General features: G+C 41.1%; 1 protein-coding gene across 5 annotated transcripts in view; it reads right to left on the bottom strand.

The window, feature by feature from the left end:
• Nucleotides 1–1,035: 1,035 nt before the first annotated feature.
• SNRK (SNF related kinase) overlaps nucleotides 1,036–25,499 on the bottom strand; it is a 46,751-nt gene continuing 22,287 nt past the window's right edge. For all 5 annotated transcript variants that reach the window (XM_037527118.2, XM_054693394.1, XM_037527128.2 and 2 more), the window contains 4 exons: nucleotides 12,693–12,834; nucleotides 10,841–11,053; nucleotides 8,316–8,450; nucleotides 1,036–4,912 (listed from right to left, as the gene is read on the bottom strand). In XM_037527118.2, coding sequence (XP_037383015.1) covers nucleotides 3,694–4,912; nucleotides 8,316–8,450; nucleotides 10,841–11,053; nucleotides 12,693–12,834 — 1,709 coding nt within the window. In that variant the 3' untranslated portion in view covers nucleotides 1,036–3,693. The remainder of the gene's footprint in view (nucleotides 4,913–8,315; nucleotides 8,451–10,840; nucleotides 11,054–12,692; nucleotides 12,835–25,499) is intronic.

Below are 25,499 nucleotides of genomic sequence, written 5' to 3'. Positions count from 1 at the left end.
TTAAATGATTTAAATTATACAAAGTATAATTTCTGACCCAAACAACTAGAAACTAGTCAGAAAAACTTATGTAGAAAATCCCCAAGTATCTGAAAGTATACCTTTCAAAACATGATTTAGTTTTACACACATCACTGAGTGCTGCGTGGAGAAGAGAGGCCAAGCAAACGCAGGGAGGCCTCTGCTAGGCATTTGCAGCTGTCCACATGAGTGATGATGGGGTCATGGACCAAGTGTTAACAGTGGTGGCCCTGAAGGGTCAATTCTTGAATAGTAAGATTCACTGATGGTTTGGACATTGAGGTGAAAGATCACGCCAAGATTCTGAATTGTGCAAAACTAATGAAGGTTTGAAGTTGCCATTTATGAGACAGGAAAGATTTGGGAGAGTAAGGCTTGAAGACAAGAGAATAGGAGTTAAGCCTATTATTGGGTTCTCTCAGCACATAGCTGTTAGACTGAATGGAAGTTTGAGTGCAGCTAGAAAAGGGAAGCAGAACGACCTTGGGGCATTTCAAATTTAGAGGCTGTGAGAAAGAGGAGTTGGTGGTGTGAAGACTACTAAGGTAGAAATGGGGTCCTGAAAAACAGGTGGTTTATGAGTGATCAGGGCATTAAAATTCATCACTGGATTAGTGGTTGTCTGGGGGTGAGGATGGGTTGGGGAGTTGAGAGGAAAGGGAAAATGGGTATCTCTCTACTCTCTATAAGTTTAGGTTAGGAGGTTTAGGGCAGGACAGAAATACATGCAATGGTAGGAAGGTAGAAGTGGGAGCTTGTGGCAGTTCTAATGGCTTTGATTCAATTACTAGGGAGCATGGCGAGCAGCCGAATGAGAAAAACAGACGAATTTGGGAAACACAGTATAATTAATGGGCAGTCCCGGCGTCCACCTGAGACCTGCGCTCGTGAGTTTAAAGCAAGAACAGCCAGGACTGTATTTTTCAGTCACATCTGGTGGTTGCAGGTGTGCAGCGTGGAAAGTTGGGTCAAACCCCAGCTGCAACAACCCAAAGCTGAATTCATGAGAAGAAATACAGGGAACACGATTTATATTGCTGAACACCAATATACTCTTTATTATTTGGATTCTTTTTCCCATTTGTCACATACCTGTCAATGTTTACACAATGAGGAAAATCAACCAGCAGTGGAAGCAACCGACCAACTCAGCTGATAATTCTGTACCCTCTTAACACAGGAACTCTTACTTGGTAGGGATAGCTCTGATAGGTTCTCACAGCTGTTCTGAAAATCGGTGTCAAGATTGTCGCATCTTTAAATACAGATAGAACTGCCAGAAGTACATAATTTTATATTTATATATATATACACACACATATATGTATATATATATACACACACACACATACAGAAAAATACAAGACTAATTGTTTTTCCACAATATTTAATTTACACACTACTGTAACTATATGCAACTTCTGAAGACAGGTTAAGGGGTACAAGAAACTGTTTAGAGCAAGTAAGTAGTTTGGTCCAATATTAATGTAATGGTTATTCGCTCCCTCCCTTTTATGTGACGACATACTATGACATACAACACATGCACAATCATTCACTTAATGAACAAATGAGGAAGACGCCACTCAGACTAACATTTGTATACCCAGAGGGTCAACCAACCACACACAACTAATAAGGCTATAATACAGCTATGCAGCATAAATGGTCAACACTGCTGATCCTAAAGTGAGCACCATATATACATCTGAATATAAAAAACTGAATCTGAATTGAAAACCAAACACATATGGGTTAGTTAAAAGGTGCCATTCCAAGGCTTTACATAATCACAGGAAAAAGTATTTACATTACTTGGAAAACAGCTGCAACAAAGAGTTTATTGCCAATGCCCTTTATAAACTTCTCTCCTACGTTTAATACAGATGTTACGCTCACTATCTATGTGAACCACACATCTTATTTCTGGCCCTGTTTAAGATCCCTGCTCAAGAATTTCAAGCAAATATGTTCTATGGCTTCACCCACACGTCTATTCTCGTAGCTTTCAGTTATAAATATCACAATGAACTAGAGCTGTAGCTTAAAACGTATCTAGCCTAGGTCTAGAAAGTAAAATAGGTATTTTAAGTATCATCTCCACTTAGTTTAGTAGGTATACTGTGAATTCAGAGTTCTGAGTAAAATACATGGTACCCTAAAGTAGCAGAGTCGGTGTGTGCTTGGAGAAAGCGTGGCCCATGGCGTGCTGTCCGTGGCGCTCTGCCCACTCTGCGGGCCAGGTGGCGGTCACTTCAGAGACGTGAAGGGAGGCTGATGAATGTGGGAGAGCTCCCGGGGGCCCAGCCCCATCTCATCACCAACATTGCTAATAAGCATTTCTCTTAAGACTCCCCCAGGGCACAGCATGAAACCGTAGTCTCTGGCCCCTTTCCAAATTAGCGATCTGCAAGATACTGTGTTTATAAGATAAAATGCCACAAAAGATGACTATCTGGTCAAAAGTAGTCTTTGTATAGGAATAGTTTAAAGCAAGAGTTCTTTGATTACTGTTTGGCAGGAAGGCAAAGTGAAAAACACTTAGCAAAAAAAAATTTTTTTTTTTAAAAGCCAACAAAGCAGATTTTGTGTTTTTGTTTGTGTGTGTGAATTTTACCCTTTTATGTGATTTTGATGAGCCAATTTTCACAGCTAGCTGAACTAGAGGATGTAAAATAATGGTAGTAACAAGCGACAAGTCCTAAAAATCAAATCCCATTAAGTTTTTTCAACTTACAGGGTTTTGACTTTGCCAATCTCTGTGTGCACCTTTGTTTCCGTATTAAGTCTGACAGTTTCCTCTCTCTACACGGTTTTAAAGGAAACCCTGGGGTGTGCCCTACAGGAAGGAATTTACACTGAGCATCTTTTTTGTTCTGTTAGACAGACATACACTCTATAAGTAGAGTTAAGACATCATCAGTTCACTTTATCACATTACAAAATAAGATTGTCTAGTTGTAATTTATCACTATGGGGGAAGCTGCCTTATAAATCTAAGTACTTTATCTCACCTATTACAAAACAAGAAAATCTTTTTCAGTTAAATTTTAAGAGCCCAAACTTTTTTTCACACTATAGCTTAAGACAAACAGGTGTGGGGATGTTGAAATCATGGTTTTAAGGTTCTCAGTGCAGACGCTCGTTGTACTCTGCTCTGCACAGGCCTTGCAAGGCTGGGCGTGCATGCGCTTCTGACTCCAGGCCTGTTGGCGTCACAACGTTATTGCTTTGGTTCTGTCTCAGACACCACGGAGTGTGCCTCAGAGCACGGAGTTTCCATATCACAGAAGGTCAGGACAGGAATTTAGATTTTTCACAAGGAAACAAAAGCATTTTTTCCTTTCTCTAGGTTAAGTGCAGAACATCAAATTTCTAAGTGCTCCATTTATATTAGGTTCCAAATATACATTTTAATTTAATCCTGATCATCCACATGAAAATTATAAATGTAAAAATTACACAACAGACTTTTCAGCTGGAAAAGAAAAGTAGGGTCTAGCAGCATGCACAAGGACCATGCACTGTCACATCGGCAGGCGAACAAACAAAAAATAATAAATAATTGCTTCTAACGCCCACTTTAAGAGAGTAAAACTGAAAGGAACAGTGAAGTGAGCCAGTCTTCACTGCTCTGAGCAGGAAGCGTGCTGGAGGCTGAGCGGGCCACAGTCAAATGACGTGGCAGCAGCTGGCCGGGCTGGAGGCGCACAGCAGCCCCTCCTTAGGGTTCCGCTGGATGTTCACAGAGATGGTCTTTTCACACAGAGGTAGCTGGAGCACGTTATTTTTCAGGTTCTTGCTCTTTATTCGTTCTAATTCAGTGGTGGTGCCTGCCACATGGTCAGAGAAAAACTTTATGCGGCCCACAGCAGGGGCCTGCCCTGCGTTCCCTGTGGAGCTGATGCACATTTTCCAGCTGGACTTCTCTTGCACTTTCACGCTGGAAAACGACAAGCCGTTCTGTGGATCGATAATGTACTTGGTGCTCCCATGAAGCTGGGAGCCGAGACAGAGGCTCATGAGTTTCAGGCTCTCAACGAGCTCCCCCGCGCTGCGTGAGGCCAGCTGCATGGAGTTGCCGGGGCCGGCGCAGCGGCGGGTGGTGCCGGACGTGTTGGTGGGGTTGCCGCCAGAACCGCTGGAGGGGCTGCCCCCACCGGCATTGTTCTCGCTGGGGCTGGCCTTGTCCGCCCCTCCGCTGCCGTTGCTCGGTTTGCTCTGGCCCCCCCCATCTCCCTCACTGCCAGGGGGGCCCTCGCTGCTATCCCGGCGGTGCCAGGAGTAGGTGAACCCACTATCTTTATCAAGCCGCCGTCGGCTTTCAGAATCGTCATCGCTGGTCTCCGAGCTGCTGCAGCTGGAGCCCCGGCCCTGGCTTTTCCTCCGGTGGTAGCGTTTGTGAACTGTACCCGGAGAAGCAATGTTCATCTTTAACCTGCTCAGCTTGGGAGGCAGATTCTCATCCATGTCAAACTCGTCGTCAGATTCCCCTTCCTCAAAGATCTGGTTGAGCACGGGGGCACTTTTCCTCGACGTCAGCCGATTGGTCACAGAAGGCTTCCGGCGCAAAACCACTTGTGTTGAGAGGGACATGGGCTTCTTGTCCTCTTCATCTTCCTCTTCATCTTCTTCCACCCGAAAGAGACACTTCCGCCCACTGGCCGTGGATTTCAGGCCTGCGGGGGACACCGTGGCGAGTGCGGGTCCAGCCAACTCGGGGAGGTCATCCTTCTTAGCTGGGTCACACAGGCCTTTGCTCCTGTGGCCATTGAGGACATTGTCGGCAGCCCGAGCAGGAGGCTGAGGGACCGTCGTGTGGGACAAAGGAGTGGCCGTGAGGTCATCCTCAAGGTCCTGGGGCACATCGATTTTGGTTGGCCATGACTGCCTATGTAACAGATGGGGGGAAAAGTCATGTAATAATATACAGATTTTAGCAGAGTATATTATATAAAACTTACTAGGGCAAAATCCACAGACGTTAAAAAAAAAAAACAAACCCAGCAGCCCGCACACCCATTCAACATCCTGTAAACATCAGCAAGGACACCAGAAGGGCAAATGTGGTTTCGAAACGTGATTCAGTCTGGCTTGCTGGCCAAATGAAAAGTTCACTGCAGCTGCCAGAGAAGGGGGCAAAGAGTTACTCCATCTTCTCTACACAGAAGTTTTATCCCACAAGAAAAACATTTGGGTATGCCAGCAGCCAATTAAGCCAAATATAAATAAGATTTTTAAATGCCCACCCGAGAGTAGTGAATAGTGAAATCCATTATTATTTAAACTGTGATTTTATTCCTCAGTGTGGAGTCACACAAGAACACTGACAAAATTAAAAAAAAAAAAAAACAAAACAAAAAACAAACCCAACTATGAAAATGGAGTTTCTAGCCTATTTTGTAAAAACACTTTGGAATTCTCAACTGTCCTCTCGGCTGAGGAACATTAAAACAGTCACTTCCACACTATGGTATTTTCCCTTCACACCAATTACACTATCCTAGAGTAAAACCTCATTCAATCTGTAGCTTTAAAAACCTCACAGAAATTTAAACAGACTTCTTTGCCCTTCCCCTACAGAAGTCTTATTCCCTCTGGAGGATCGAGAGGATCTGTTCACTGCAGTCACTGCGTTGTAGTTTATAAATGTAGTTGATAAATGCAGAGTGTTAAAAACAGTGTTCTAAGGTCAAGGAGTATCTCTACACAAGTCATCTGTCCTCCACCAACATCACTGCACAAAACCCTGGTGTGCCTCATGGCCTGGAAAGCTGCCCACCAGGTTCCTTTCAGTTTGCTCCTGAAAGAGCAATCTCTCAAATCCTCACCTGGGCACACCCTGGCAAGTCCTGTGGGGCGGCCAATTCATTTGAGGAGGGGCACAGACTCTTCCCCTCTCCACCCCAACCTAAGAGAAAGCCAATACCGCTCTCCTGAACTCACCCTCAGAAACAAGATGAGTAAGTGCTGCTGCTGTCGTGGCCACTCTACTGGCCACTCCTGAACTACTAACTCTATATGAGTAAATCAAATTGTTAAACAGCTCACGTTTACTGAACACATACATGCACCCGACACAGTGCTGGGCTGACTCATCCTTACAGCACAACGTGCAAAAATCGTGGCTTAACTTAATGAAAGAGAAGATGACTAAAAGTTCTGGAGCCTGCACTAGCAGGTAAATCCATTTCATCCCACCACAACTCCATGAAGTAGGTGCTCTCATTATCTCCCTTTACACAGAAGAAATCAAAACACAAAGTAAGCTGCCAGGCTACTCAGGCTTGAAGTGACATCTTGGTTGGGTCCCGTGGTTACCAAACCAGAGGAGTGATACCACTCTGCAGCCTGTGGGCCTCCCGATGACTGCCGTAGAAGGGAGGGGAGCTCTGCGGTCAGGCCTCAGTGGTTCTCCTCACTTCCTATCTCTCTCTGAGAGGATGCTCCTGTGCTGAGGTCAGTTCCCAGAGGACTTCACAGTCTCCTCGAACAGACCACACCATGCTTCCACCCCTCACTGACAGGATCAAAAGCAAACAAAGTCAAAGACTGCTCTCTGAAGCTGGCTTTCCCTGGCTTGACTGCCTGTCCCTCTCCCCAGAACTAATTGTGGGTTTAAACACCAATCTCGACCCAGTAAAGGTTTCTACATCCCAGGTCACTCTGACTCCAAGGTATCCCCAGTAAGTTAGGTCCACAGTTTTGACAGTAAAGTCACAGTTTGAATAAAGACCAACTGCCAGCAAGCCCTAGGTCCAGGAGGAGGAGCAGGCCTCACACAGTCTCCACTCCAGAGTCCCCAGGAGGTGAAAAGGAAAACTGCATATGAGGCTCTGATATTTTTGTATAGCACAGTTGATTTTGCAGTTCTATAGTATAGTAACACAAATTTAACTTATTTTGGAGTTAAATTTGGCCTATCTGGCCAACTTTGGAGTAAGTTCTAATCTCTTGCACTGAACAGAAAACAATTTAAATCCAAATAATCTCTTCTCCAAAAGTCTGGGGAGGCTCCAGACTCAGTGGCCTGGAGTGTGGCACTCTGCTCTGAGGTTGCTCTTATCCACCAGAGGGCTCAGGCCAGGCCTGTGTTGATCCTACCCTCTCGTGTTCTGTCTAAGGCCCAAGGGTTCCCTCTCTTCCTGCAGCTACCAAGAGCACACCTAGTTTTCATTACAGAAGAATATATCCAGGATATAAAGGAAGTAACCAAATTCATTTTCCAATGAAGCTAGGATCCTAAGTCTTTATTCTTTAGCCACCCATGAATGTTTTTTTCTCTTTTCTGTCACTCCATCCCAAGTAACAACCTATATATTGCACGCTGATTGCGAGTGATTTCAAATCCAATGATTTTCGTTTTTAAATAATAATCATGATTACACACGCACTACACATACACTCACACATACATAGTTGAATGTATCAGTATAAGCAGAGGATTATTCATGTTCAGGAGTGTCCAATTCTATGGATTACCTTCTCTGAATGGATAACAACAAATTTCAGAGATTTTATAATCATGACACAGGAAGTAACCCTATGTTTTGATCTTAAATGAAAGCTAATATGGCAGACATACAAGATAAGCAGGAAGGCAGGGGGAAAGGAGATGACAGAGGAGGGGAAGAAAAGAAGAGCGGAGAGCACATTCACTCCTTACTGAGCTGCTACGGTGGGGGATAGTCACCACGATGACAGCAAATACAGGGAGCTCAATTTGAAGAACTTTACATGTATTAACGCACACACCCCTCACCACAACCCCCGGACATAGACAGTATTATTACTTCATTTCACAGGTCAGGAAACTGAGTCAGAGAGAGGTTAAGTGACCTCCCAAGGTCAAGCAGCTAATAAATCATCTACGCTAACCTGACAGTCACATCCCTGAAATCCTGAGATGACATCATGGCACAAAAATGTTATGTATGTCTTTTAAAAATTATTTCAAATTACTAAGGAGAACTTGACCTTGTTCCTGGAGTAAAAATATTAAAGAAAATAACACATTAACAGAGGTCAGACCTAGGAGAATTTAATGCAAACAGCTGACTGGCTTGAGGTTGCAGCTCCTCTCTCTACTGAGCCCAGAAGCAGAAGGTGTCCTGGGTGACAAAAAAACCCAAGGCCCTCATGCACATGTAGCCCCTGCATGGTTTCTCCACTGAGGCTGTCATCACCGTTTTTACTCTTACACCACAGAGTTAGGAAGCATTAAAAAAAAAAAGGAAAAGTTCACTATTTCAAAACGTTAACTTACTAAAATCAGTGAAGATTTTTTTTCTCACCTAAACTGGGCCTTAATATTGCTAGGACTTGCAGATCGGGTCTGTATTTCTTTCTCTTGCTTTTCCCTCAGGATCCTTTCAGCAAGTAAGAAGTAAGTGGCTGTGATGTGATTATACCTGTTGGTTTCCAGGGCTCTGAGGAAAACAAAGGGAAGAGTAAATGTAAGATACATTAGCAGATTTTTACCAGCAGAACTGATTTTTTTTAAGTACAAGCAAGTGAAATACAATGATTTGGAATCTTTTAAAATTATGAAAAAACACAAGGCAAAAAATTCAAAGGTCATTTTTGAAATGAAAAAAAAAAACTTCATAAAGCTATTTAATTAATATGAAAAATACTAATGCTGATGGCAACTGAATGGGGTGTCAGTTTTAGACACATAAGGCAATGAAGTTTTCAAGAATGTATATATTATCCAAAAATTTAACCTGCGCCAAAAGTGTGTTATACCAGCTTGCTTGCTTGCTTCCATTAGAAGTATAAAATTATACGAATGTGCACTGAAATACTAGTACCAATCAGAAAAATTAGGATAAATTTCTTACACTTTCTGCATATATTGGCATTTTGGGCATTAATCAATTATTAATGTAATTGAGATTTTGCTATTTATCCCTTCTCTGAATTAAAAATCAAAGCATTCATTCACTTATTTTAAGAGTAACTACTGCCTCAACTATCTCTTCTGGTGGGCACCCTGCTGGGAGACACTGAGGCAAAAGCCCACAGGGCACATAGCCGTGCTTGCTCTCCTGCAGTTGGCCTGTTGGGGACATAGGCCCAGAATGCCACAGAAGACCTGTAAGGCCCAGAAATGCGGCACTACGCTTTTTGAAAGCTTCCCACAGTTAGTGACAATGAACCAAATGAACACTTGGGAAAGAAAAAAATGCAGAAATCACTTTTCACAAAATGTACAGTGGGGTCACAGCTAATGGAGACAGTGCAGGCTGGGGTATGAGATTCCCAAGAGCCCAAGGTGAATTCAAGGGCTCAGAATGACTGTTCAGAGCAGTTTCTTTGGCTGAGCCAAAGATCAAGTCGTCGGTGTGCGTTGCAGGTATCAACAAACCTGTGTCTTTAAACTTGGGAACGACCTTGAGAACGCACCACAGGCAGCGGGAGAGCTCACTTCTCCCAGCTCCTGCTTCTACCAGGGGCACTGACCCTCGGGTGATGGGCAGGCATAAAGTTTATACTTAAACTTACACGAATTACATCGTTCTATGTAACTCTACTGCATGTTTTCATGTAAGCTAAACATACTGTCACTGTAAGGAAATATAAAGAGTCTTTTTATCCACTCAAAATGAAAAATCACTTTCTCCACATTCCTAAAGTGAGTCTTTGGCAGGAATAGCAACTACCCTTCTCTTCCTATTCCTTTAGGTCATGTAAGAAGCTGTGGGTCAATCTGTGAAAACTTACAACACATTTAGAAACCTGTAGACACTTGTATTTAAACCCCAGTTATGAACCTGGGTTTACTTTTATCAATCTTCATTTCCAGTGTACTAAAAACACCTTAGAGATGTCTGTCCGTTATGCAGACACCACCCTTCTCGGGGGCCAGGCCACTTGAGTGCTCTGCGTGGCAGTCCTCAAGCCGCAGTTTTGTAAGTCTAGCCTGGAACCTCCTTTCCCCGAGATCCAGTAACTGGGTCAGATCAATCAGTCATGCCAGAGGGGCCCTCCGATGGGAACCTCTTTTTTGTCCCCAGGTATGTCCTCTTTCCATTATATCCAACTGTTGCATTCAAAAGATTAACTTCGTTTGTGAAAATGCCTTCCTATTTTCATAGACAGGGTCTCTTAAAGAAATGAATCATTGTTAAAACAAAGCCATGCATCTCCTTTTTTGTCCCCCCAGAAATGCATCTTTATATTACTCTTGATTCCAAACTTCTTGGGGTTATTAAAAACTGGTTTTGGTTTTAAAGGACTTATCTTGTGCGTCCCAGGCTTCTGCAGCAGGGTTTGCAAAGGGTCAGAGAAGTATGCATTCTGGACTCTGTGGGTCATGTGGTCTCTCTCACATCACAGCCCAGTGCATCCAGAGACAATACGTAAACGCACGGGCATACTGTGGTCCCGGGAAGGTTTACTTACAAAATGTGTGACTGGCCTGATAAACCAATCCCTGATTTAGAGCACTCTAAGTGTGCTGCTGCCCCATTCTCCCTGCTTACTGCAAGGACTAGAAAGAGACACTGGAACAAAGGATACAAGGGATGTTCTAGGATACAAAATAGGCCACTCCAATCCACCCCTGGAGGAAGGGACAAAGGCCAGAGCATTCCCCAATACTACCCAGCAATGACTTACTTGTTCACAAGTACAAAAACAAACACAACAAAACCTGTGAGCCCAGCAACGGGTCAGGAGCTATAGAAATAAATGACATACGCCTTGCCAACTAGGACCTCTATTCATAACACAGTGGCCGCAGGCCCTGATAAGCTGAGAGCCCATTCCAAGACTCCTAAACCCGTGGCCCCGATATTAATGAGTGCTGACATACTCTACAATGGCGTCTCGATCCGCTATGTCCCCAAGCACCATGCGCTGAATGATGCTGTTATGCTCCTCTTCTGACAGGTTTTTGTATGACACAAGTGGGATGTTATACTTTGTGGCTGGTGAAGGGTCTACTCCCTGAAGCCAAGGATGGTTTTCAATCTCTTCTAAAGAAGCCCTTCTCTTGGGGTCTCTCTGTAACATCCGTGTGATCAGGCTGCAAAGGAAGTAAGTCCATTGTTAAAGCTAACTGCTGGAAGGGGTTGTTATTGGTGGCTTACTTTATTCAAATTTATTTCCCACATTTATACCATCAGTTTCATTAGGTTCACTTGTGGTGGTGATGGGGCAGATGGGAATAAAGATTTAGTAACCACCAGACTCAGAAATTAAAAAATCACAACCTCGAGATACACTGATAAATCTAATATACAGCTATAATTTCCTATCATCTAGCATTAACTCTAGGTATCAACATCTACTTTCGAATTAACTGTGGCTTGGTGGCATACCAGAACTAGATACAATGATCAGTAATGATATACAGAGTACAGGAAGTCCACTTCTATTCCAGAGCAATGAATGACCCTGCTGATTAAAACACCAAAATGCCATATAATGTGTCATTAGACACATTATGTTTAAAGGCATTGTGTTTGCAAAACAATGAACAAACAAATTAAGTAAGGAATACTTACAGGTAAAAATAGAGTAAAGGCAGAACTCTTAGGTGGCAAATGACAAAGGTGGTCTTTGGCCTAACAGTTTCTGGTTCAGTTTTGAAGTCTACAATGAGTGCATGAAACAGCCTATAACAAGTAGGACCTACTGAAGGTGGCGAATACAACCTAGAGTCCTTGTAAAGTCTTAGGACACCAACTTCAGTGTGAGGGTGAATGAGGAACAAATCTGTTGTTCAGATGTCAAGAAGGAAACTTGCCTGACTCAACAATGGTTCTTAAGGTAGGGCCGGAGGATTTTGTCTAAGACTTTCTTACTATAAACTGGTCCTCACACAATTCTATGGTCCAAATTAATGACTATGGCACACTCAAGTTCTTACCCATCCCATCCTACCCCTTTTCATAACATGGTAAGAAAAGACTGAAGACAAGATTCCTCAAGTTATCAGGTTTGCTTCTTACCACCTAATGGAAGTAATTCAAAATCCTTTAAGTAAGGGCTGTAATCTCAGTCGTTATGTATTAAAATATACCAAGCATAATGTTAATGAAATACTAAACTTCTGACATTTTATTCCATTATTGTATTTTTCATTACACATATGATTGTTACTATAAAGTACTTTAAATTTCAAAAATTCAACTTGCACATACTTTGGTTGCTGACTTCCCATAGTTACATAAGCCAAAACAGGGTTCTTTAGTCAACTGGGAGGAGCAGTGTGTGAATAAAATGAGATCTGCTATGTAAATCCTAAAATGGTATGTTGATGGTCTATTTCAGGAAAGAAAGCGCACTAACTCTCTGGAACTTAACTGCAGGTGGTCTTGCTTTCTGTGAATGCAAGAAGAGGAAGGTAGTTCCCAGGGTAATATCTAATTTCCAATGAAAGTAATGATCTCTTGTGAAGATGAAGGGGCATGTATGTAATGGGTTTATTGAAAACAGGCATATTTGAAATACAGACTAATACTGTACTCTCACATTAAATTTCAAATCACTCTGGGGCTAACCCATCAAAATATACTTAAGAGAGTAGAAATATTAAATTCAAAAATTAAAATGAAAACAAATTCTCGGGTATTATCATCTCAAATTTTTGACATGTTGATGGAATAAAATAAAATTTCTGAGTGCTTAAGGTTTCCACATGCTTTTGTTTTTTTACTTACTCTTTACACTCTTTAGACACGTGGGACGGTACTGTATATTTGCAATCCATAATCATTGTCAATGTTTCACTGTCATTGGCCTCTTGAAAGGGTGGCTGCCCACACACCAGCATGAAAAGAATCACTCCCAGACTCCAAATATCTACAAATCAAAGACACAGTGTTAAATATTGAACTGGTTAGGAATCCAAAAATACTAAGATGAGCAAAAGCAGACTCACAATATTACTTCAAACAGTCAAAAACACTCATATTCCAAAGTATGAATGTCTAAGGAAGCAAACCCAAGCCCTGATAGGGCAGGGAAGGTATTTGTTTTGTTCAATTTCTGTGTTCAATGAAAGTCCACGCAAGCACCAGGTACACACTGAACGATCAGTTCAAAGAGGAGATGAATCAGTCCATTTCCTAATGGTAGGAACATCAGCTGGAAAGGACCCATCATGAGCCCCCGAACACTGGGGAACACTGCTGTTTTTACATGATACTACACAGAGGTAAAACAGACATGAAAAGAATTCTGCCCACAAAATCCTTTACCTCAGTTGTTCTTGACCTCAGTCCTGGGAGTTAACCAGATCATGTAACTTATGGTCATTCCACAGATTTGAAAATTAAAGTTCAGGAGGAAAAGGTGAGAAGGGCATGGAAGGAGGTTTTATTTATTTATTTTTTAAAAAAAAAACATTACTGGGGGGCCTCCCCGGTGGCGTAGCAATTGAGCGCTGGGTTGTGAAGCTGCCCGCAGCCTCTGCAGCGCCGGTTCGCTCCCCAGCCACAGGGCAAGAGTCCCACATGGCGCGCAGACCTCTCCTGCCGCCCGCTGCTCCCCTCAGCAGTGTATTTCGTCACTCTGCCTGCTCTGCTCTCCCCTCTGGCTCTGGTGAATTCTCTCACCCTCCCGTGCTTCTGACTGTACCCAGTGCTTGTATAAATAAATACATAAATCTTTTAAAAAAACTAAAAAAACATTACTGGCAATGACTGTTCATAGGTTAACAAACTCTGATGACTGAAAAATCAAACTTAATGTTACGACTACCTGAAGCATATGTTTTTATTTCAGATCTAGTTATAGGCTCTTGATTTATAAAAAATGACAGAAGAAATAAATAGAGTTCCTTGGTTAAATATCTTTCAACTCACAGAACTGTGGAATTGGGTAGAAAGAAAATAAAGTCTTAGTTTTAATGGTGGGAGTTACTGGTCTGCCTTACTGGCAGTTCTCAAACTAGCTGGAAATGAGATTTCAGAAATGAGTATACTGAAGCCTTATCTACCAACATTCAGCAAGTGAATTTTCAAAATTCAATTGACTTATGCTATTTCTAGTCTTGAAGGTGGAGTTTATATTACAAAGTTCATTTTTAAGCAGGCTAACAAAAGGGCAAACTGTAAATAAAACAGAATAAAAGAACATGCTAAAGATTAATTTGAGGAAGAGCAGTTGCCAAAGGGGGCGGGAAGGTGTAGTGACTACTGAGTAATTTTCTGAAAAAATCATTTCTGAACTGGATTACCTAGACAGCAAAAGAAAGAGTAAGAATTAGAAAGCAGTAAGAATGGAAAGACCGGAAGAAAGGTTTTAGGAAGAAGCCTTTATTTTTTCCTCTTTTATCAGTATAGCCATGAGTCAGCAATAGGAACAGAATGTCCTAAACCCACTACAGATAGAGCAGGGACCTTCTACTATACCCCTTGCAACTAGCAGGATTTATGCAATCACTTTTTAGTTCCAACTGTGGTCACCAGCAACTGACGTATGACCCAATACTATGTAAAAAGAAATGCATCCTTGCACTGTTACCAAAGAATTTAAGGCCCAGGAGCTCTCTAATATAAGTAGGACTTTGGTTTCTTGTATAATATTCAGAAAACTAATCATTAAGAATCTTGATCTAAGGTCAGTGATTGGTTCAACAGACATGACTAGAAACAACTGTAAAACTAGAAAACTGGTCATTTGAAGTAACGGTGTAAAGATCGGGGCAGAAGAGGAATGAAATATGCACAAGTCCACATTATTCCTGGTTCTATCATTACTCTAGTTAGGAGCTAAATCTTAATATTTAATAAGAGGTCATTTCTTTTCTTTAAGAAAGTTAGAATGAATGTCATTACCCCAAACCTACTACAAAAAAAACAAAAAACAATCCAAAAAAAAACCTTTCCCAGACCTGAATCCATCTAAATGTTCCCTGAGAACTTCAAAAATCAATACTACCCAAACAAAGCTTATCTTTGTTCACCCAATCCTATTTGTCCCCATCTGTGTTCTATCCTGGCCAATGGCACCTCCACCCAATCAAATCTTAGGAGACATCCCAGACTCCCCACACTGTGGGTTCTGACCTCCAGGCCAGAGATCCTGCCAATTCTATCATATGCTTAGAATTCTTAAGTGATTCTAAATCTACCACTAACACTCATTTTCCACGAAGACTCCCCAAACCTTGTTACCTAGACCACCTCGTGATTTCAGTCAGTATCATCACAATGAGCTGTAATTACAGATGTTCTCCTATTGCCTCCATTACACAGAACTCCTTGAACAGGATCATGTCCTGTGCACAGGTAGTGCCAACCTGACAGAAGTCTGCTGTATGGAGTGAAGCTAAAATTAAAGAGAAAGCAATACTTCTTGTAAATACTATTTGGGGAGGGTCCCCAAAAGGCAACTGAAGCAGTTTCAGATATAAAGACAGATACACAAGATTATTCCTTTCTTTTTTTTTTTAAAGATTTATTTATTTGTGCATACAAGGGCTGGGGTACAGGCCAGAAGTGTGGGGGGTGAGAGGATTCACCAGAGACAGAGTGGGGAACAGAACAGGCAGACTGAAAGACACTGCTGAGGGGAGCAGCTGGTGAGTCAGGAGAGGTCTGCTGCGCCATGTGGGTTGCTCCCTGGCTAGGGATCGAACTCGTGCTGCAGAGGCTGCGGATAGCTGTGGATAGCTTCATAGGTTGTGTCTTAACCCCTTGTGCAACCAGGAAGGCCCCAATATTATTCCTTTCAATAAAAGCTAAATAGGAAAAGAGACTAAGAAATGCTCAGACTTGACTGTAGTTGGGGGATCAGTGAAAAGTAGCTGCAGTTTGTTTTAGTCAGCTGTTAAAGGCCTTGTGAAATTTGTTTTTTTCTAGCCAAAAGAAAACAGGAAAAAGTTCAAGAAGTCAAAGGTTACCGATCACATACCGTGCAGCCTCACACGTTCACACAAATCCAAACCAAAGAAGCAGCAGACACCCTTCCAACTTAGCATTCCTTCAAAAATCACTTTAAAAATCTGATTTGGGTCAGAAAGTGAACTTTACCAAGTAAGAGGGAAAGATAAGTCAGGCTAAAATGAAATAGTTGTGAGATTTCTTTCAATATGGCTTAATGAAAAGAGCATAGACCTGGGCTAAAACTTCAAAGAGGCCAAGGTTAAATCATACCTTGGCCATTTAATTAGGCTATCATTGTATTCTTGGCCACGTTACCTGGCTTCTATAGCTCTTAGTTCTCTCTTCTATAAATATGCACACCAACACTTACCTGGTCATTTCTGAGAGGGTGTCTGCACAAAAAGTGCAGATCCTACAAGGACTCATTAAAAAAAATTGTTACCTCCAGGCAAAAGAGGTTTTATACTTTAAAAAAAAAAAAAATTTACTTATTTATACAAGAGCTGGGGTACAGGCCAGATGTGTGGGAGGGTGAGAGGATTCACCAGAGACAGAGTGGGGAACAGAACAGGCAGACTGACTGAAAGACACTGCTGAGGGGAGCAGCGGGCGAGACAGGAGAGGTCTGCCCTGCCATGTGGGTTGCTCCTCAGCTGCCGGGGATCGAACCGGCACTGTGGAGGCTGCAGACAGCTTCACAGCGCTGAGCTCAACCACCTGCACCATCAGGGAGGCCCGAGATTTTATACTTTTTACTCAATATACTTATGAATTATTTTATGTATAAGAACATTTACTTATTGTAAAAAAAAGGAACTAAAAGTTAGCTGTGCTTCAGCACTGTGAGGCTGTCCGCAGCCTCTGTAGTGTCGGTTCGATCCCCGCTGGCCTTGGAGCAACCCCCATGGCGAGCAGACCTCTCCTGTCTCGCCCGCTGCTCCCCTCAGCAGCATATTTCATCAGTCTGCCTGTTCTGTTCCCCACTCTGTCTCTGGTGACTCCTCTCACCCTCCCGCGCATCTGGACTGTACCCTGGCTCTTGTATAAATAAATCTTTAAAAAAAAAAAAAAAAAAGTTAGCTGTGCTTAACAGTGTTATGTGTACATACTTCATACTTTAACTGAGTAAGCACAATCTTTTCATAGGAATGTAAAGGTTAAAAAAAAAAAAAAAAAAAAAAAAGAAGGGCCTGAGACAGTGATTCTCACCCTATGGTTTGGGATACTTGATTCTGCTAGGTTCCCTTGACGGATTATAGATCAATCTCTCCACAGCATGAATAGCTATAGTAGGAATTATTTTAATTTTTAGTATAAGAACTTCCTTCAAGGATTAAGAAAACTCAAATATTAAACTCACTAATGTTCTGTAAAAATCCTTAACTTGTAAAATGTGATGAAAGAAGAAGGGCAGGATTATGGTTCCACACAATCTCTGCATAAAGTTCAGGTTTTCCATCTTAATATGACAGTGCAGGGAGAGGGCCTTGGTCCCAGGAAGTCAGGAAAGGAGTTGGGTTAGTGCTGCTGGCAGTTTCATCCTCTAGTTCTAGTATTTCTGTGCTTTAGGTTTTCAAGGAGAAGGTGACACTAAAGCCAGAGCCACCACTGGACACCCATGCCTGGTACATTCCCAGACAAAGTTAGCCAGGGTATTCTGGCTGTCCTGAAATTTCCACCTAGCCAGAACCAACCTCCCATGTCTTTCAAAATACCTCCTCAAGGCAGAATCAGTTTCAAATTCATACCTTTCCAAAATTAGATCTTTAAAAGCACACCTTGTAAAACCTAAATTATTCCTTTTACAAGCTCACAGGAAAAATCTCAAGCTTTTGTCAAATTTTATTATACCAGTTACAAAACCTAAAATGTTCAAACATTAGAAATATGTTTTGAAAAGTAGAAACGGGGCCAATAGCAAAGCAACATACTGTAAGAGTACATTCTTCTACTACAAATTTAAACATAATGCTCTTCCATGGGGGTAATCTACTGGACAACTACCTTGCTGTGGACACAGTGATTTTCAAAGTCATGGAAACAATAGGAATAGATGAATTGAAATTCCAGATCAGGAACAGCCCTGTCTAGAGTGCAGGCAGAAATCCAAAGAAGAATCCTGCGGCCTTAGAACTTTTAATGGATCACAAATTGGTCCTTAAAAAAGGTTAAATTCAATCAACTAATACAATATAAGAGCTACAAGAGGATCCCATATATAACATATATTTAAAAACCTGAGGAAAATAGAGCTAAATATGTAAGAATATAGCTTGTAATGGACATACTTAATATCTCAAATATTAATCAACTGTATTCATGTACACGCCTCTAAAGAATATGTTAAGCCAATTGCAGTACTCTGGAAACTACCACTGGGTACAAAACTGAGAATCACACCGTGTAACTTAGGCTCATACCATCTAAGGGGCTTCCCTGCCATCTACTCAAGTTCCATGTTAAGTCTTATTAAACTGGAAGAATTCCCAAAAGTCAGTGAAAAGTGGATACATACAGATTATGTTAATAACATAAAATGTTTTTAAAAATATTTTACCAAACATACCAGTTACAAAATAAAAAGAACACTGCACCCCCAATGACTTGATACTCCTTATGGGACCAGCTGTGTATATACCATTTACCTCCAATTTTCCATTACAATCTTCCCTAGTCAAAGCTGAGACATTTAAAACACAGTAAGGAAAATGAGAGAGCTAATGTAAAAAACAACAATGAGTTAGAGTCAGGTAGTCAAAAGCACAAAAACAGGGACAATATTCTACATCTGTATTTTATGCTCCTAAGCTTATTTCCAAACTGCTTGTGCTCATTTTAGCCACCCAGTTGTGGGCCTACATTTTACTTACAAAGACCAGACCTAAAAAAAAAGGCATCACAAATGGTCCCGAAACATCTCTGAAACTGCACTTATGTGTGCATCTCTCTGAAGAAAAGAACTGCAGTTTTCATGAGGATCAGGAGAGCAGGACTCGTGAATATAACACAGAGCAGGAAAAAAGGAGGCAAGATGGAAGCAAATGGAGATCAGCAAGAGCCACAGGCGCCACAATGAAACTGTAAGGTCTACAAAAATGTCAATTTTTGTTTCTTTAGTTCATCTCTGTAGTTTTTATTCATTTGAACAAACATTAAAACCCTGTCCTGTTTACCAGGTGCTGTTTACCAGGGTTGGGACACAGATAAGACATAAACAAACACACAGTTCCCTCTCTCAAGGACCCTACTATTGTGCAAGGGGGACAAGCGAGCCATCTGGAGTAAGCGAGCCTTGGCATTGCCCCATCTTAATTCCAAAGGGAAAAGGCAATCCGGGCACGTGTCCTCTGCATCTCATCATGTCTTTTTTTAGTCATCGACAACCCCTCCATTATTTTTACCCAGCAAACTAGTATGCTTACTCTAGAAGAATACCCTGGGCACCAGCATTTAGATGTATCTACGAAGAGGGTCTTTACTCCACCAAGTCTTGTTTTTCTACTCACCAGAGTGCTACAAATACTAGGATCCTACAATTTTTTTCTTTAGGTTCTAAATTTTAAAATAATTCTGAATTAAAATTTTAAAAAATTAAATTTTACACTAAATTGGATCTTAATTTAAATATGTCACTATTAGGTTAATCAAAAAACATTGGTAGATAAGTCAATATTCCCCAAAGATCAAGAAGTGACACAGTATGACAGGAATAACAAATGAAGGAAGAGCGAAGGGCACACGCCTGGCATCCTGGTTGTAATAAAGCACCAGTTCCACAGTATAATCTCTGCTAATTAACTTGACTTAGCTCTGTGGTGCCCTGGTGTACTTCTGTCCTCCATCTTTTTCTACCAAAGTCAACATTAACATGTGAAGATCAGACTGTTGGAAGCCACAGAACTTAAAAGAAAGAAAATCACACTGCATGATAATGTGACTGAAAGTGTTTCCCACACAGCATCATGACAAAGCAGGACGGCACACATAACCAGAAAACTAGATCTGTCACTAACTAGTTGCATAGGCTCCCAAGAGTGAGCCCACGAATGAGCAAGCACAGCACCTGCATGTAAACGTGCGTATCTTCCAGCAGTTCTTACAAACACTACAGTAATGCACTCAGGCATGCGGAGCTCGGAGTCTGTCCAGCAATGTGTATTGTGCCTAACAGGACTCCAAGTTTGTTGTGCTAAAAAATCTATTCTAACTCTTGCAATTTTGTTTTGTAACCCAGTCTTTCTTCAAAGTATATGCTTCTCCCACCGCCCCACCCCCGGCAAAAGCTTAAAAAAATAAGAAAGCAGATTTGGTATTTTCAACTCCCTACAGTTTCCTATGCTACAATCTGAAGAGAATATAAGTAGATTCAGTTCCTATATGTACTTCTGTATTAAAATAGTTACTGTTTTGGGTGGTTTGAAAAGCTCCTCTGAAGTTCCAAGAACTTCCAATTATCAAATAACTACCAGGACTTTCACTTGTTTTTATCTAACATTAAAACACACACACACACACACACACACACACACACACACACACACACACACACACACAAATATCCCTACTGTAGACATTAACCTATTCCCTAAATACAAATTCCTTGAAGTTTAATACAGCTAAAAACAGATGCAAGAAAAACACAAGAGCAAAGGTCTTGGCCTGCCTTTCCTCCCAGTTCTCGCACAGCAGCCAACATTTCAGAAATCCCAAGACAAATTTCCAAAGGAGACGAGAACACCTCAGAAGAAAAGTAAGGCCATGATCTTTTAAATGCCCTCTGGGACAGCAGCTGCAGCCCCACAGAAAGAGAAGGCATCCTGTGATCTCTGCAGAAGAGGAAATGCTGAGACAGCCACACCAAACAGAAGGCTGACTTTGTGTGTGGTGTTATGCTAAGTATTTAATATGTATTCATCGATCTAATCCCTTCAACAATCCAAAAGGCAGGAAATGGTGTTACCTCCATTTCACAAACGGAAATAACAAAAAGAGAAATGAGTTAGGAGAACAGGCAGCGCTGGGGCTGTCCAACGTGGGGTATAGACTAGATGGTGAGGGTGGTCTGGGCTGAGGGCAGGAAGTGCAAGGGCCCGGAGGATGAACTGGGTGTGGAGTGTGACTACAGCAAGGAGGCAGGATGACTGCAGCTGAGCTAGTAACTGGGAAACAGGGAAGGGAAAAGCATCCTTTACCGGGAAGAAACAAGTAAGCCAATCTTGAGGGCTATGTTGGCCAGTGTGAGGCATCGGTTTTGACTGTGAATGACATAGAAGTCTTTTAAGTGTTCTAAGTAGAGAAGTGACATGATCAGACTCAAATTTTACCAGGAAGTGAAAAACACCATTTCCTTATGAGTGGCAGTTACCGAAACTGCCATCTTGGTCTGGACCCAAGGGCTCTTCCTCTCCTTACAGCTGCTCCTCACTTAATTCCCAATATACCCGACCCCCCTCACCTGGAATTTGCCACATCTGAGAACTGTAGCAGCAGGAAACAAAGGAAAGGAAACCTGTTTCTAAAAACGTTTTCCTTCTCTTCTTCCTAAGTACATAAGGTCATGCCGGTCAGCCCAATCCCTACCTCCTCAGAGGAGATGCCCAAAGACTCAGAGCTTGGTTCTAGTTAGAAGTTATAAACAGTAACTTCCAGTTTCTATTCAAATAGGAACTAGTTACCAGCCCTGCACATCTTTGTCCTTACACACAAGATTTTAGAGGAGTGAGTAAGAGGTGCAATAAAGTTCACTTTAAAAAAACTAAACTCCTTTCTAGTTAAGAGTAGTTAAGTCTTCAGAGAACTGTGAATCTTCTAGATTTATAGCACTGAGGCAGTGAGGCAAATTTCTGACCTTGGTGAGGCCAGGTGACACCCTAATCAGAAGCTCCAAGGGACAGCAATGGAAAGGAAGCAAGCAGGACAATCTGTGGGCTCCTTCATAAGACAAAGGCCCCTGAGGATGTCTGGCTGGAAGTCCCAGGCATGAAACATTATCAGAAAAATTTTCAAAGGTCTTAATCTTGTCTTCACTTACTCATCCATAAATGAGCACACAATTTAAAGTGGGGGGTTGGGGAAGGGCCTCGGAGGGGATAGATTTAAGTACAATTATCAACATCCAAAAATGAGAAATACATATTCTCAGTTGCCTAATCCTAAAGAGGTTGAAGAAAAAAATTTTCCCTAAAACTTACTGATTCAGTTAAATGAAAATGTTGCATATCCCTCCTGCCTCCCTTCACTAAAGAAATTTGATTCTATAGGTTTAAATCAAGGGCAAACAAAGCAAGATGCACAGAACCCCATGGAAACTTCTCAATGTGGGCCACATTCAAGACTCTAAATCAGACTCTCTACAGGTGGGGCCCAGGCAAGGCTTTCTGGTATTTCTTCTTTTTTTTTAAATCTCCTCCAGGGAAAACTGATGGGCAATGAGTTGAGAACCACCAGTTTAAATCTTACCATACATAACTCTCTTACCAGTAACTTACTTTCTAAAATAATGTCAACATCCATTTCATTTGATTTGAGCCTTAAATATAGTGAGGACAATAAATACCATGGCTAAAAATGCAGTAGTGAAAATATCACACCACACCAATCACATCTCTCCTACTTTCTATCCTTGAAAAATCAATGGTTGTTAGTCTGAAAAACCCATCTATCTAGTACCTAGATTATACCATGCACACTTAATGCTCCAGAATCTTTATTACAAACATTACTTGAGCAATAGCTTATTTACAAACTTTTATAAGTCTTTTACTCAAAAAGATTGACTCAAGGCACAGAACCTCTGCTACCTGCCTCTCAAATACTTAACTACACCACATTCACATTTAAAAGCCAGTACATTGTGAACATAGAATAATGCCAAATAAAGTGGTTTTATTTACAGGTTTATGCCAGATCAATTTTTGAAATAATTGTCATTTTTCAAAATCATGTGAAAAATCAGTTTAGGGGAGAATTTTCACTTTTCTTTTTGGTTTCATATGACATGAGATGATGTTACACTTTGAGAGTATGTGACCTTGCACCTGGTGGTGGGGGGGGCACAAAAGTGTCCCACATTTCTATGGATGTGTTTTCCAGTTCTGAGCATGCTTCATGTGTGCGCCACAGGCCTGGGCCTAGGTTGAGAGGCTGCTTATGCTGGGCACACCTGCAGGCAGGTTTCATGTTGACTTTTTAAAATAAAACAAGGTGCTGCTTTAAAACAGACCAAACTCCTCCCCTATGTAAAAAAGCCACAAATCATAAAATGAGTAATCCCCAACTCCAGAGTCCTCAAACTCTGTGATTCAAGCCTAAAGTCTTCTAATCTAGATCCAGCAGAGCCCATAGGTCCAAGTGGCATAGTTCAAGAGCTGGACTCTGGGACTTTGAAGGTCCAAGTAAGAAAATACTGAAACATCACTAAGGCATGTCTCTAACCAATGGAAACTTTGAAGAAAATGAAACTGTGTACACTCAAGATTTGGGGCAGCTTGGGAAGGACTGTAAAATCAAGCACATAAATAGCTTTTCTAGAATAAATTTGAAATGAAATCAAGAGTTACCAATTCTGACATAACTATGGCAGATTTATTTTTTAAAAAAAGAAAATTTCTGGGCCTCCCTGGTGGTGCAGTGGATCGGGTGCAGCGCTGTGAAGCTGTCCGCAGCCTCTGCAGAGCCTGTTTGATTCCTGGCCGGTCAGGGAGATTCCCACATGGCGAAGCAGACCTCTCCTGCCTCACCTGCTGCTCCCCTCAGCAGTGCTTTTGGTCCTTCTGCCTGTTCTGCTTTCCGCTCTGTCTCTAGTGAATCCTCTCGCCCTCCCGCATCTCTGGCCTGTACCCCAGCTCTTGTATAAATAAAAAAAAAATTCTAAAAAAAAATTGCTGATGTGGTTATATCCTTCTGTACTATTTCAAAGCTCCCTAAGAAAGTTATCACAGCTTAAGCTATGTTACCTGTACAGGAGTAATCTTTCAAAAATGTTTTAGAGAAAAATATTTTAGCAATTATGCACATAATGCTGCAATCACAGTTCTTTCAGGGGCCACCTGTTTTCTAAATTCTCTAGAAGACTATTTTATAAGGGGGGAGTATGATTAGATTTTATACCAGGCCTAGAGTACAGCAAAGACTGCCTTAAATATGTTAAATGTGGTTTCTAGTTTAGCCACAATTAGTACTTGAATATACCAAGATAGCCAAAAGTTTGCATATTATGCAAGTTATTAGCAGTATATAGTCAAGAATATCTCAATTAGTTTTACTGATCCACTTTTTTTTAAAGACAAGGCAATTCTTTTTAGACAGACCAGTCATTTTTAAATTCATTAAAATGGATTTTAAGATGTTCTTCACATGCAGTTAAGTTAACATATGCTTAACAACATATGCTTAACAACATAATATGCTTAACAACATAATATGCTTAACAACATAATTCTAAGATGTGGCCAGAGCCGTCATCAAATCTGAAGGATTTACTGAACCAAAAGAAAAGAACTTCTGCTCTAAAATAAATGCAAGTACAAACTTTTAACATGATGAAGGCAAAATGCTTCTACCTCGGTGGATAGGAAATAACTTGGGAGCTGATTACCTAATTTAAAAAATGTTTTTATTTAATTATAGACTCACAGGCTTTGGCCCCCACCCCCCAAAAAATGTACAAGGAGGTTCCTTGTACTCTTCACCCAACGTGCCCCAGCAGCACATCAGAACCAGGAAGCTGACATTGGTACAGTCTATTTGGTACGGTTTATTCAGATTTGTTTCACATGCACTCCTTGGTGTGTGTGCAACATCTATGCAATTTTATCATATGTGCAGATTCATGGAACCAGATACAGAAGTGTTCTATATAAGACTCATCATGTTATTCCTTTTTACTGCTCACCACCATAACCTCTGGCAACCACCACTCTGCTCTCCATCTTTACAATATGTTATTTCAAGAGTCATACATGAACTATATAAATGCATGAGCTTTCTAGGTCATCTTTTATTACTCAGTATAATTGCCTTAAGATCTAGCCAAATGATTGTATCAATAGTTTATACCCTGGTATTACTGCATAATATTCCAGGCAAGGATATACCAGTTTAACCATTTAGCTTTCGGAGGACATTTAGTTTGTTCCATTCTTTGGCTGTTACAAATAAACATGTATGTACAGGTTTTTATGTGAATATAGGTGTTCACCTCTCTGGGATAAACATCCAGGACTGCAACTGCAGGACTGGATGGAAGTTTGTCTTACAAAAAACTGCCAACTATTTCTCAGAGTGGTTGTAGTAGTAATTCCTCCTTTGTTATTATTCTTTTTCAAAAACTCTAAACCCTTCTTCTTTTCATACAAATTTTAGAATAATTTTGTCCATGCCTATAAAACTTTGTTGGGCTTTCTACAGGAGAAACGACTTCTGTACTATGTTGTCTCCAATTCATGAATATGATTAGTCTATTTACTTGGGTCTTGTATGATTTCTTTCATTAGCATTTTATAATTTTCAACAGATTTTTTGTTATATGTGTTTTGTTCAGACGTATACACATTTTCTTTGGCATAACTGTAAACAGTATTGTATTTTTAATCCTGGTCTCCACACATTTGTTGTTAGTATAGAGAAATGCAATTA

This window comes from Talpa occidentalis, unplaced genomic scaffold, assembly GCF_014898055.3.
Source record: "Talpa occidentalis isolate TD23 unplaced genomic scaffold, MPIMG_talOcc4v2.1 talOcc4.10, whole genome shotgun sequence".
In the NCBI taxonomy this organism is placed as follows: domain Eukaryota; kingdom Metazoa; phylum Chordata; class Mammalia; order Eulipotyphla; family Talpidae; genus Talpa; species Talpa occidentalis.
This window is presented reverse-complemented; position numbering and strand designations above follow the sequence as displayed.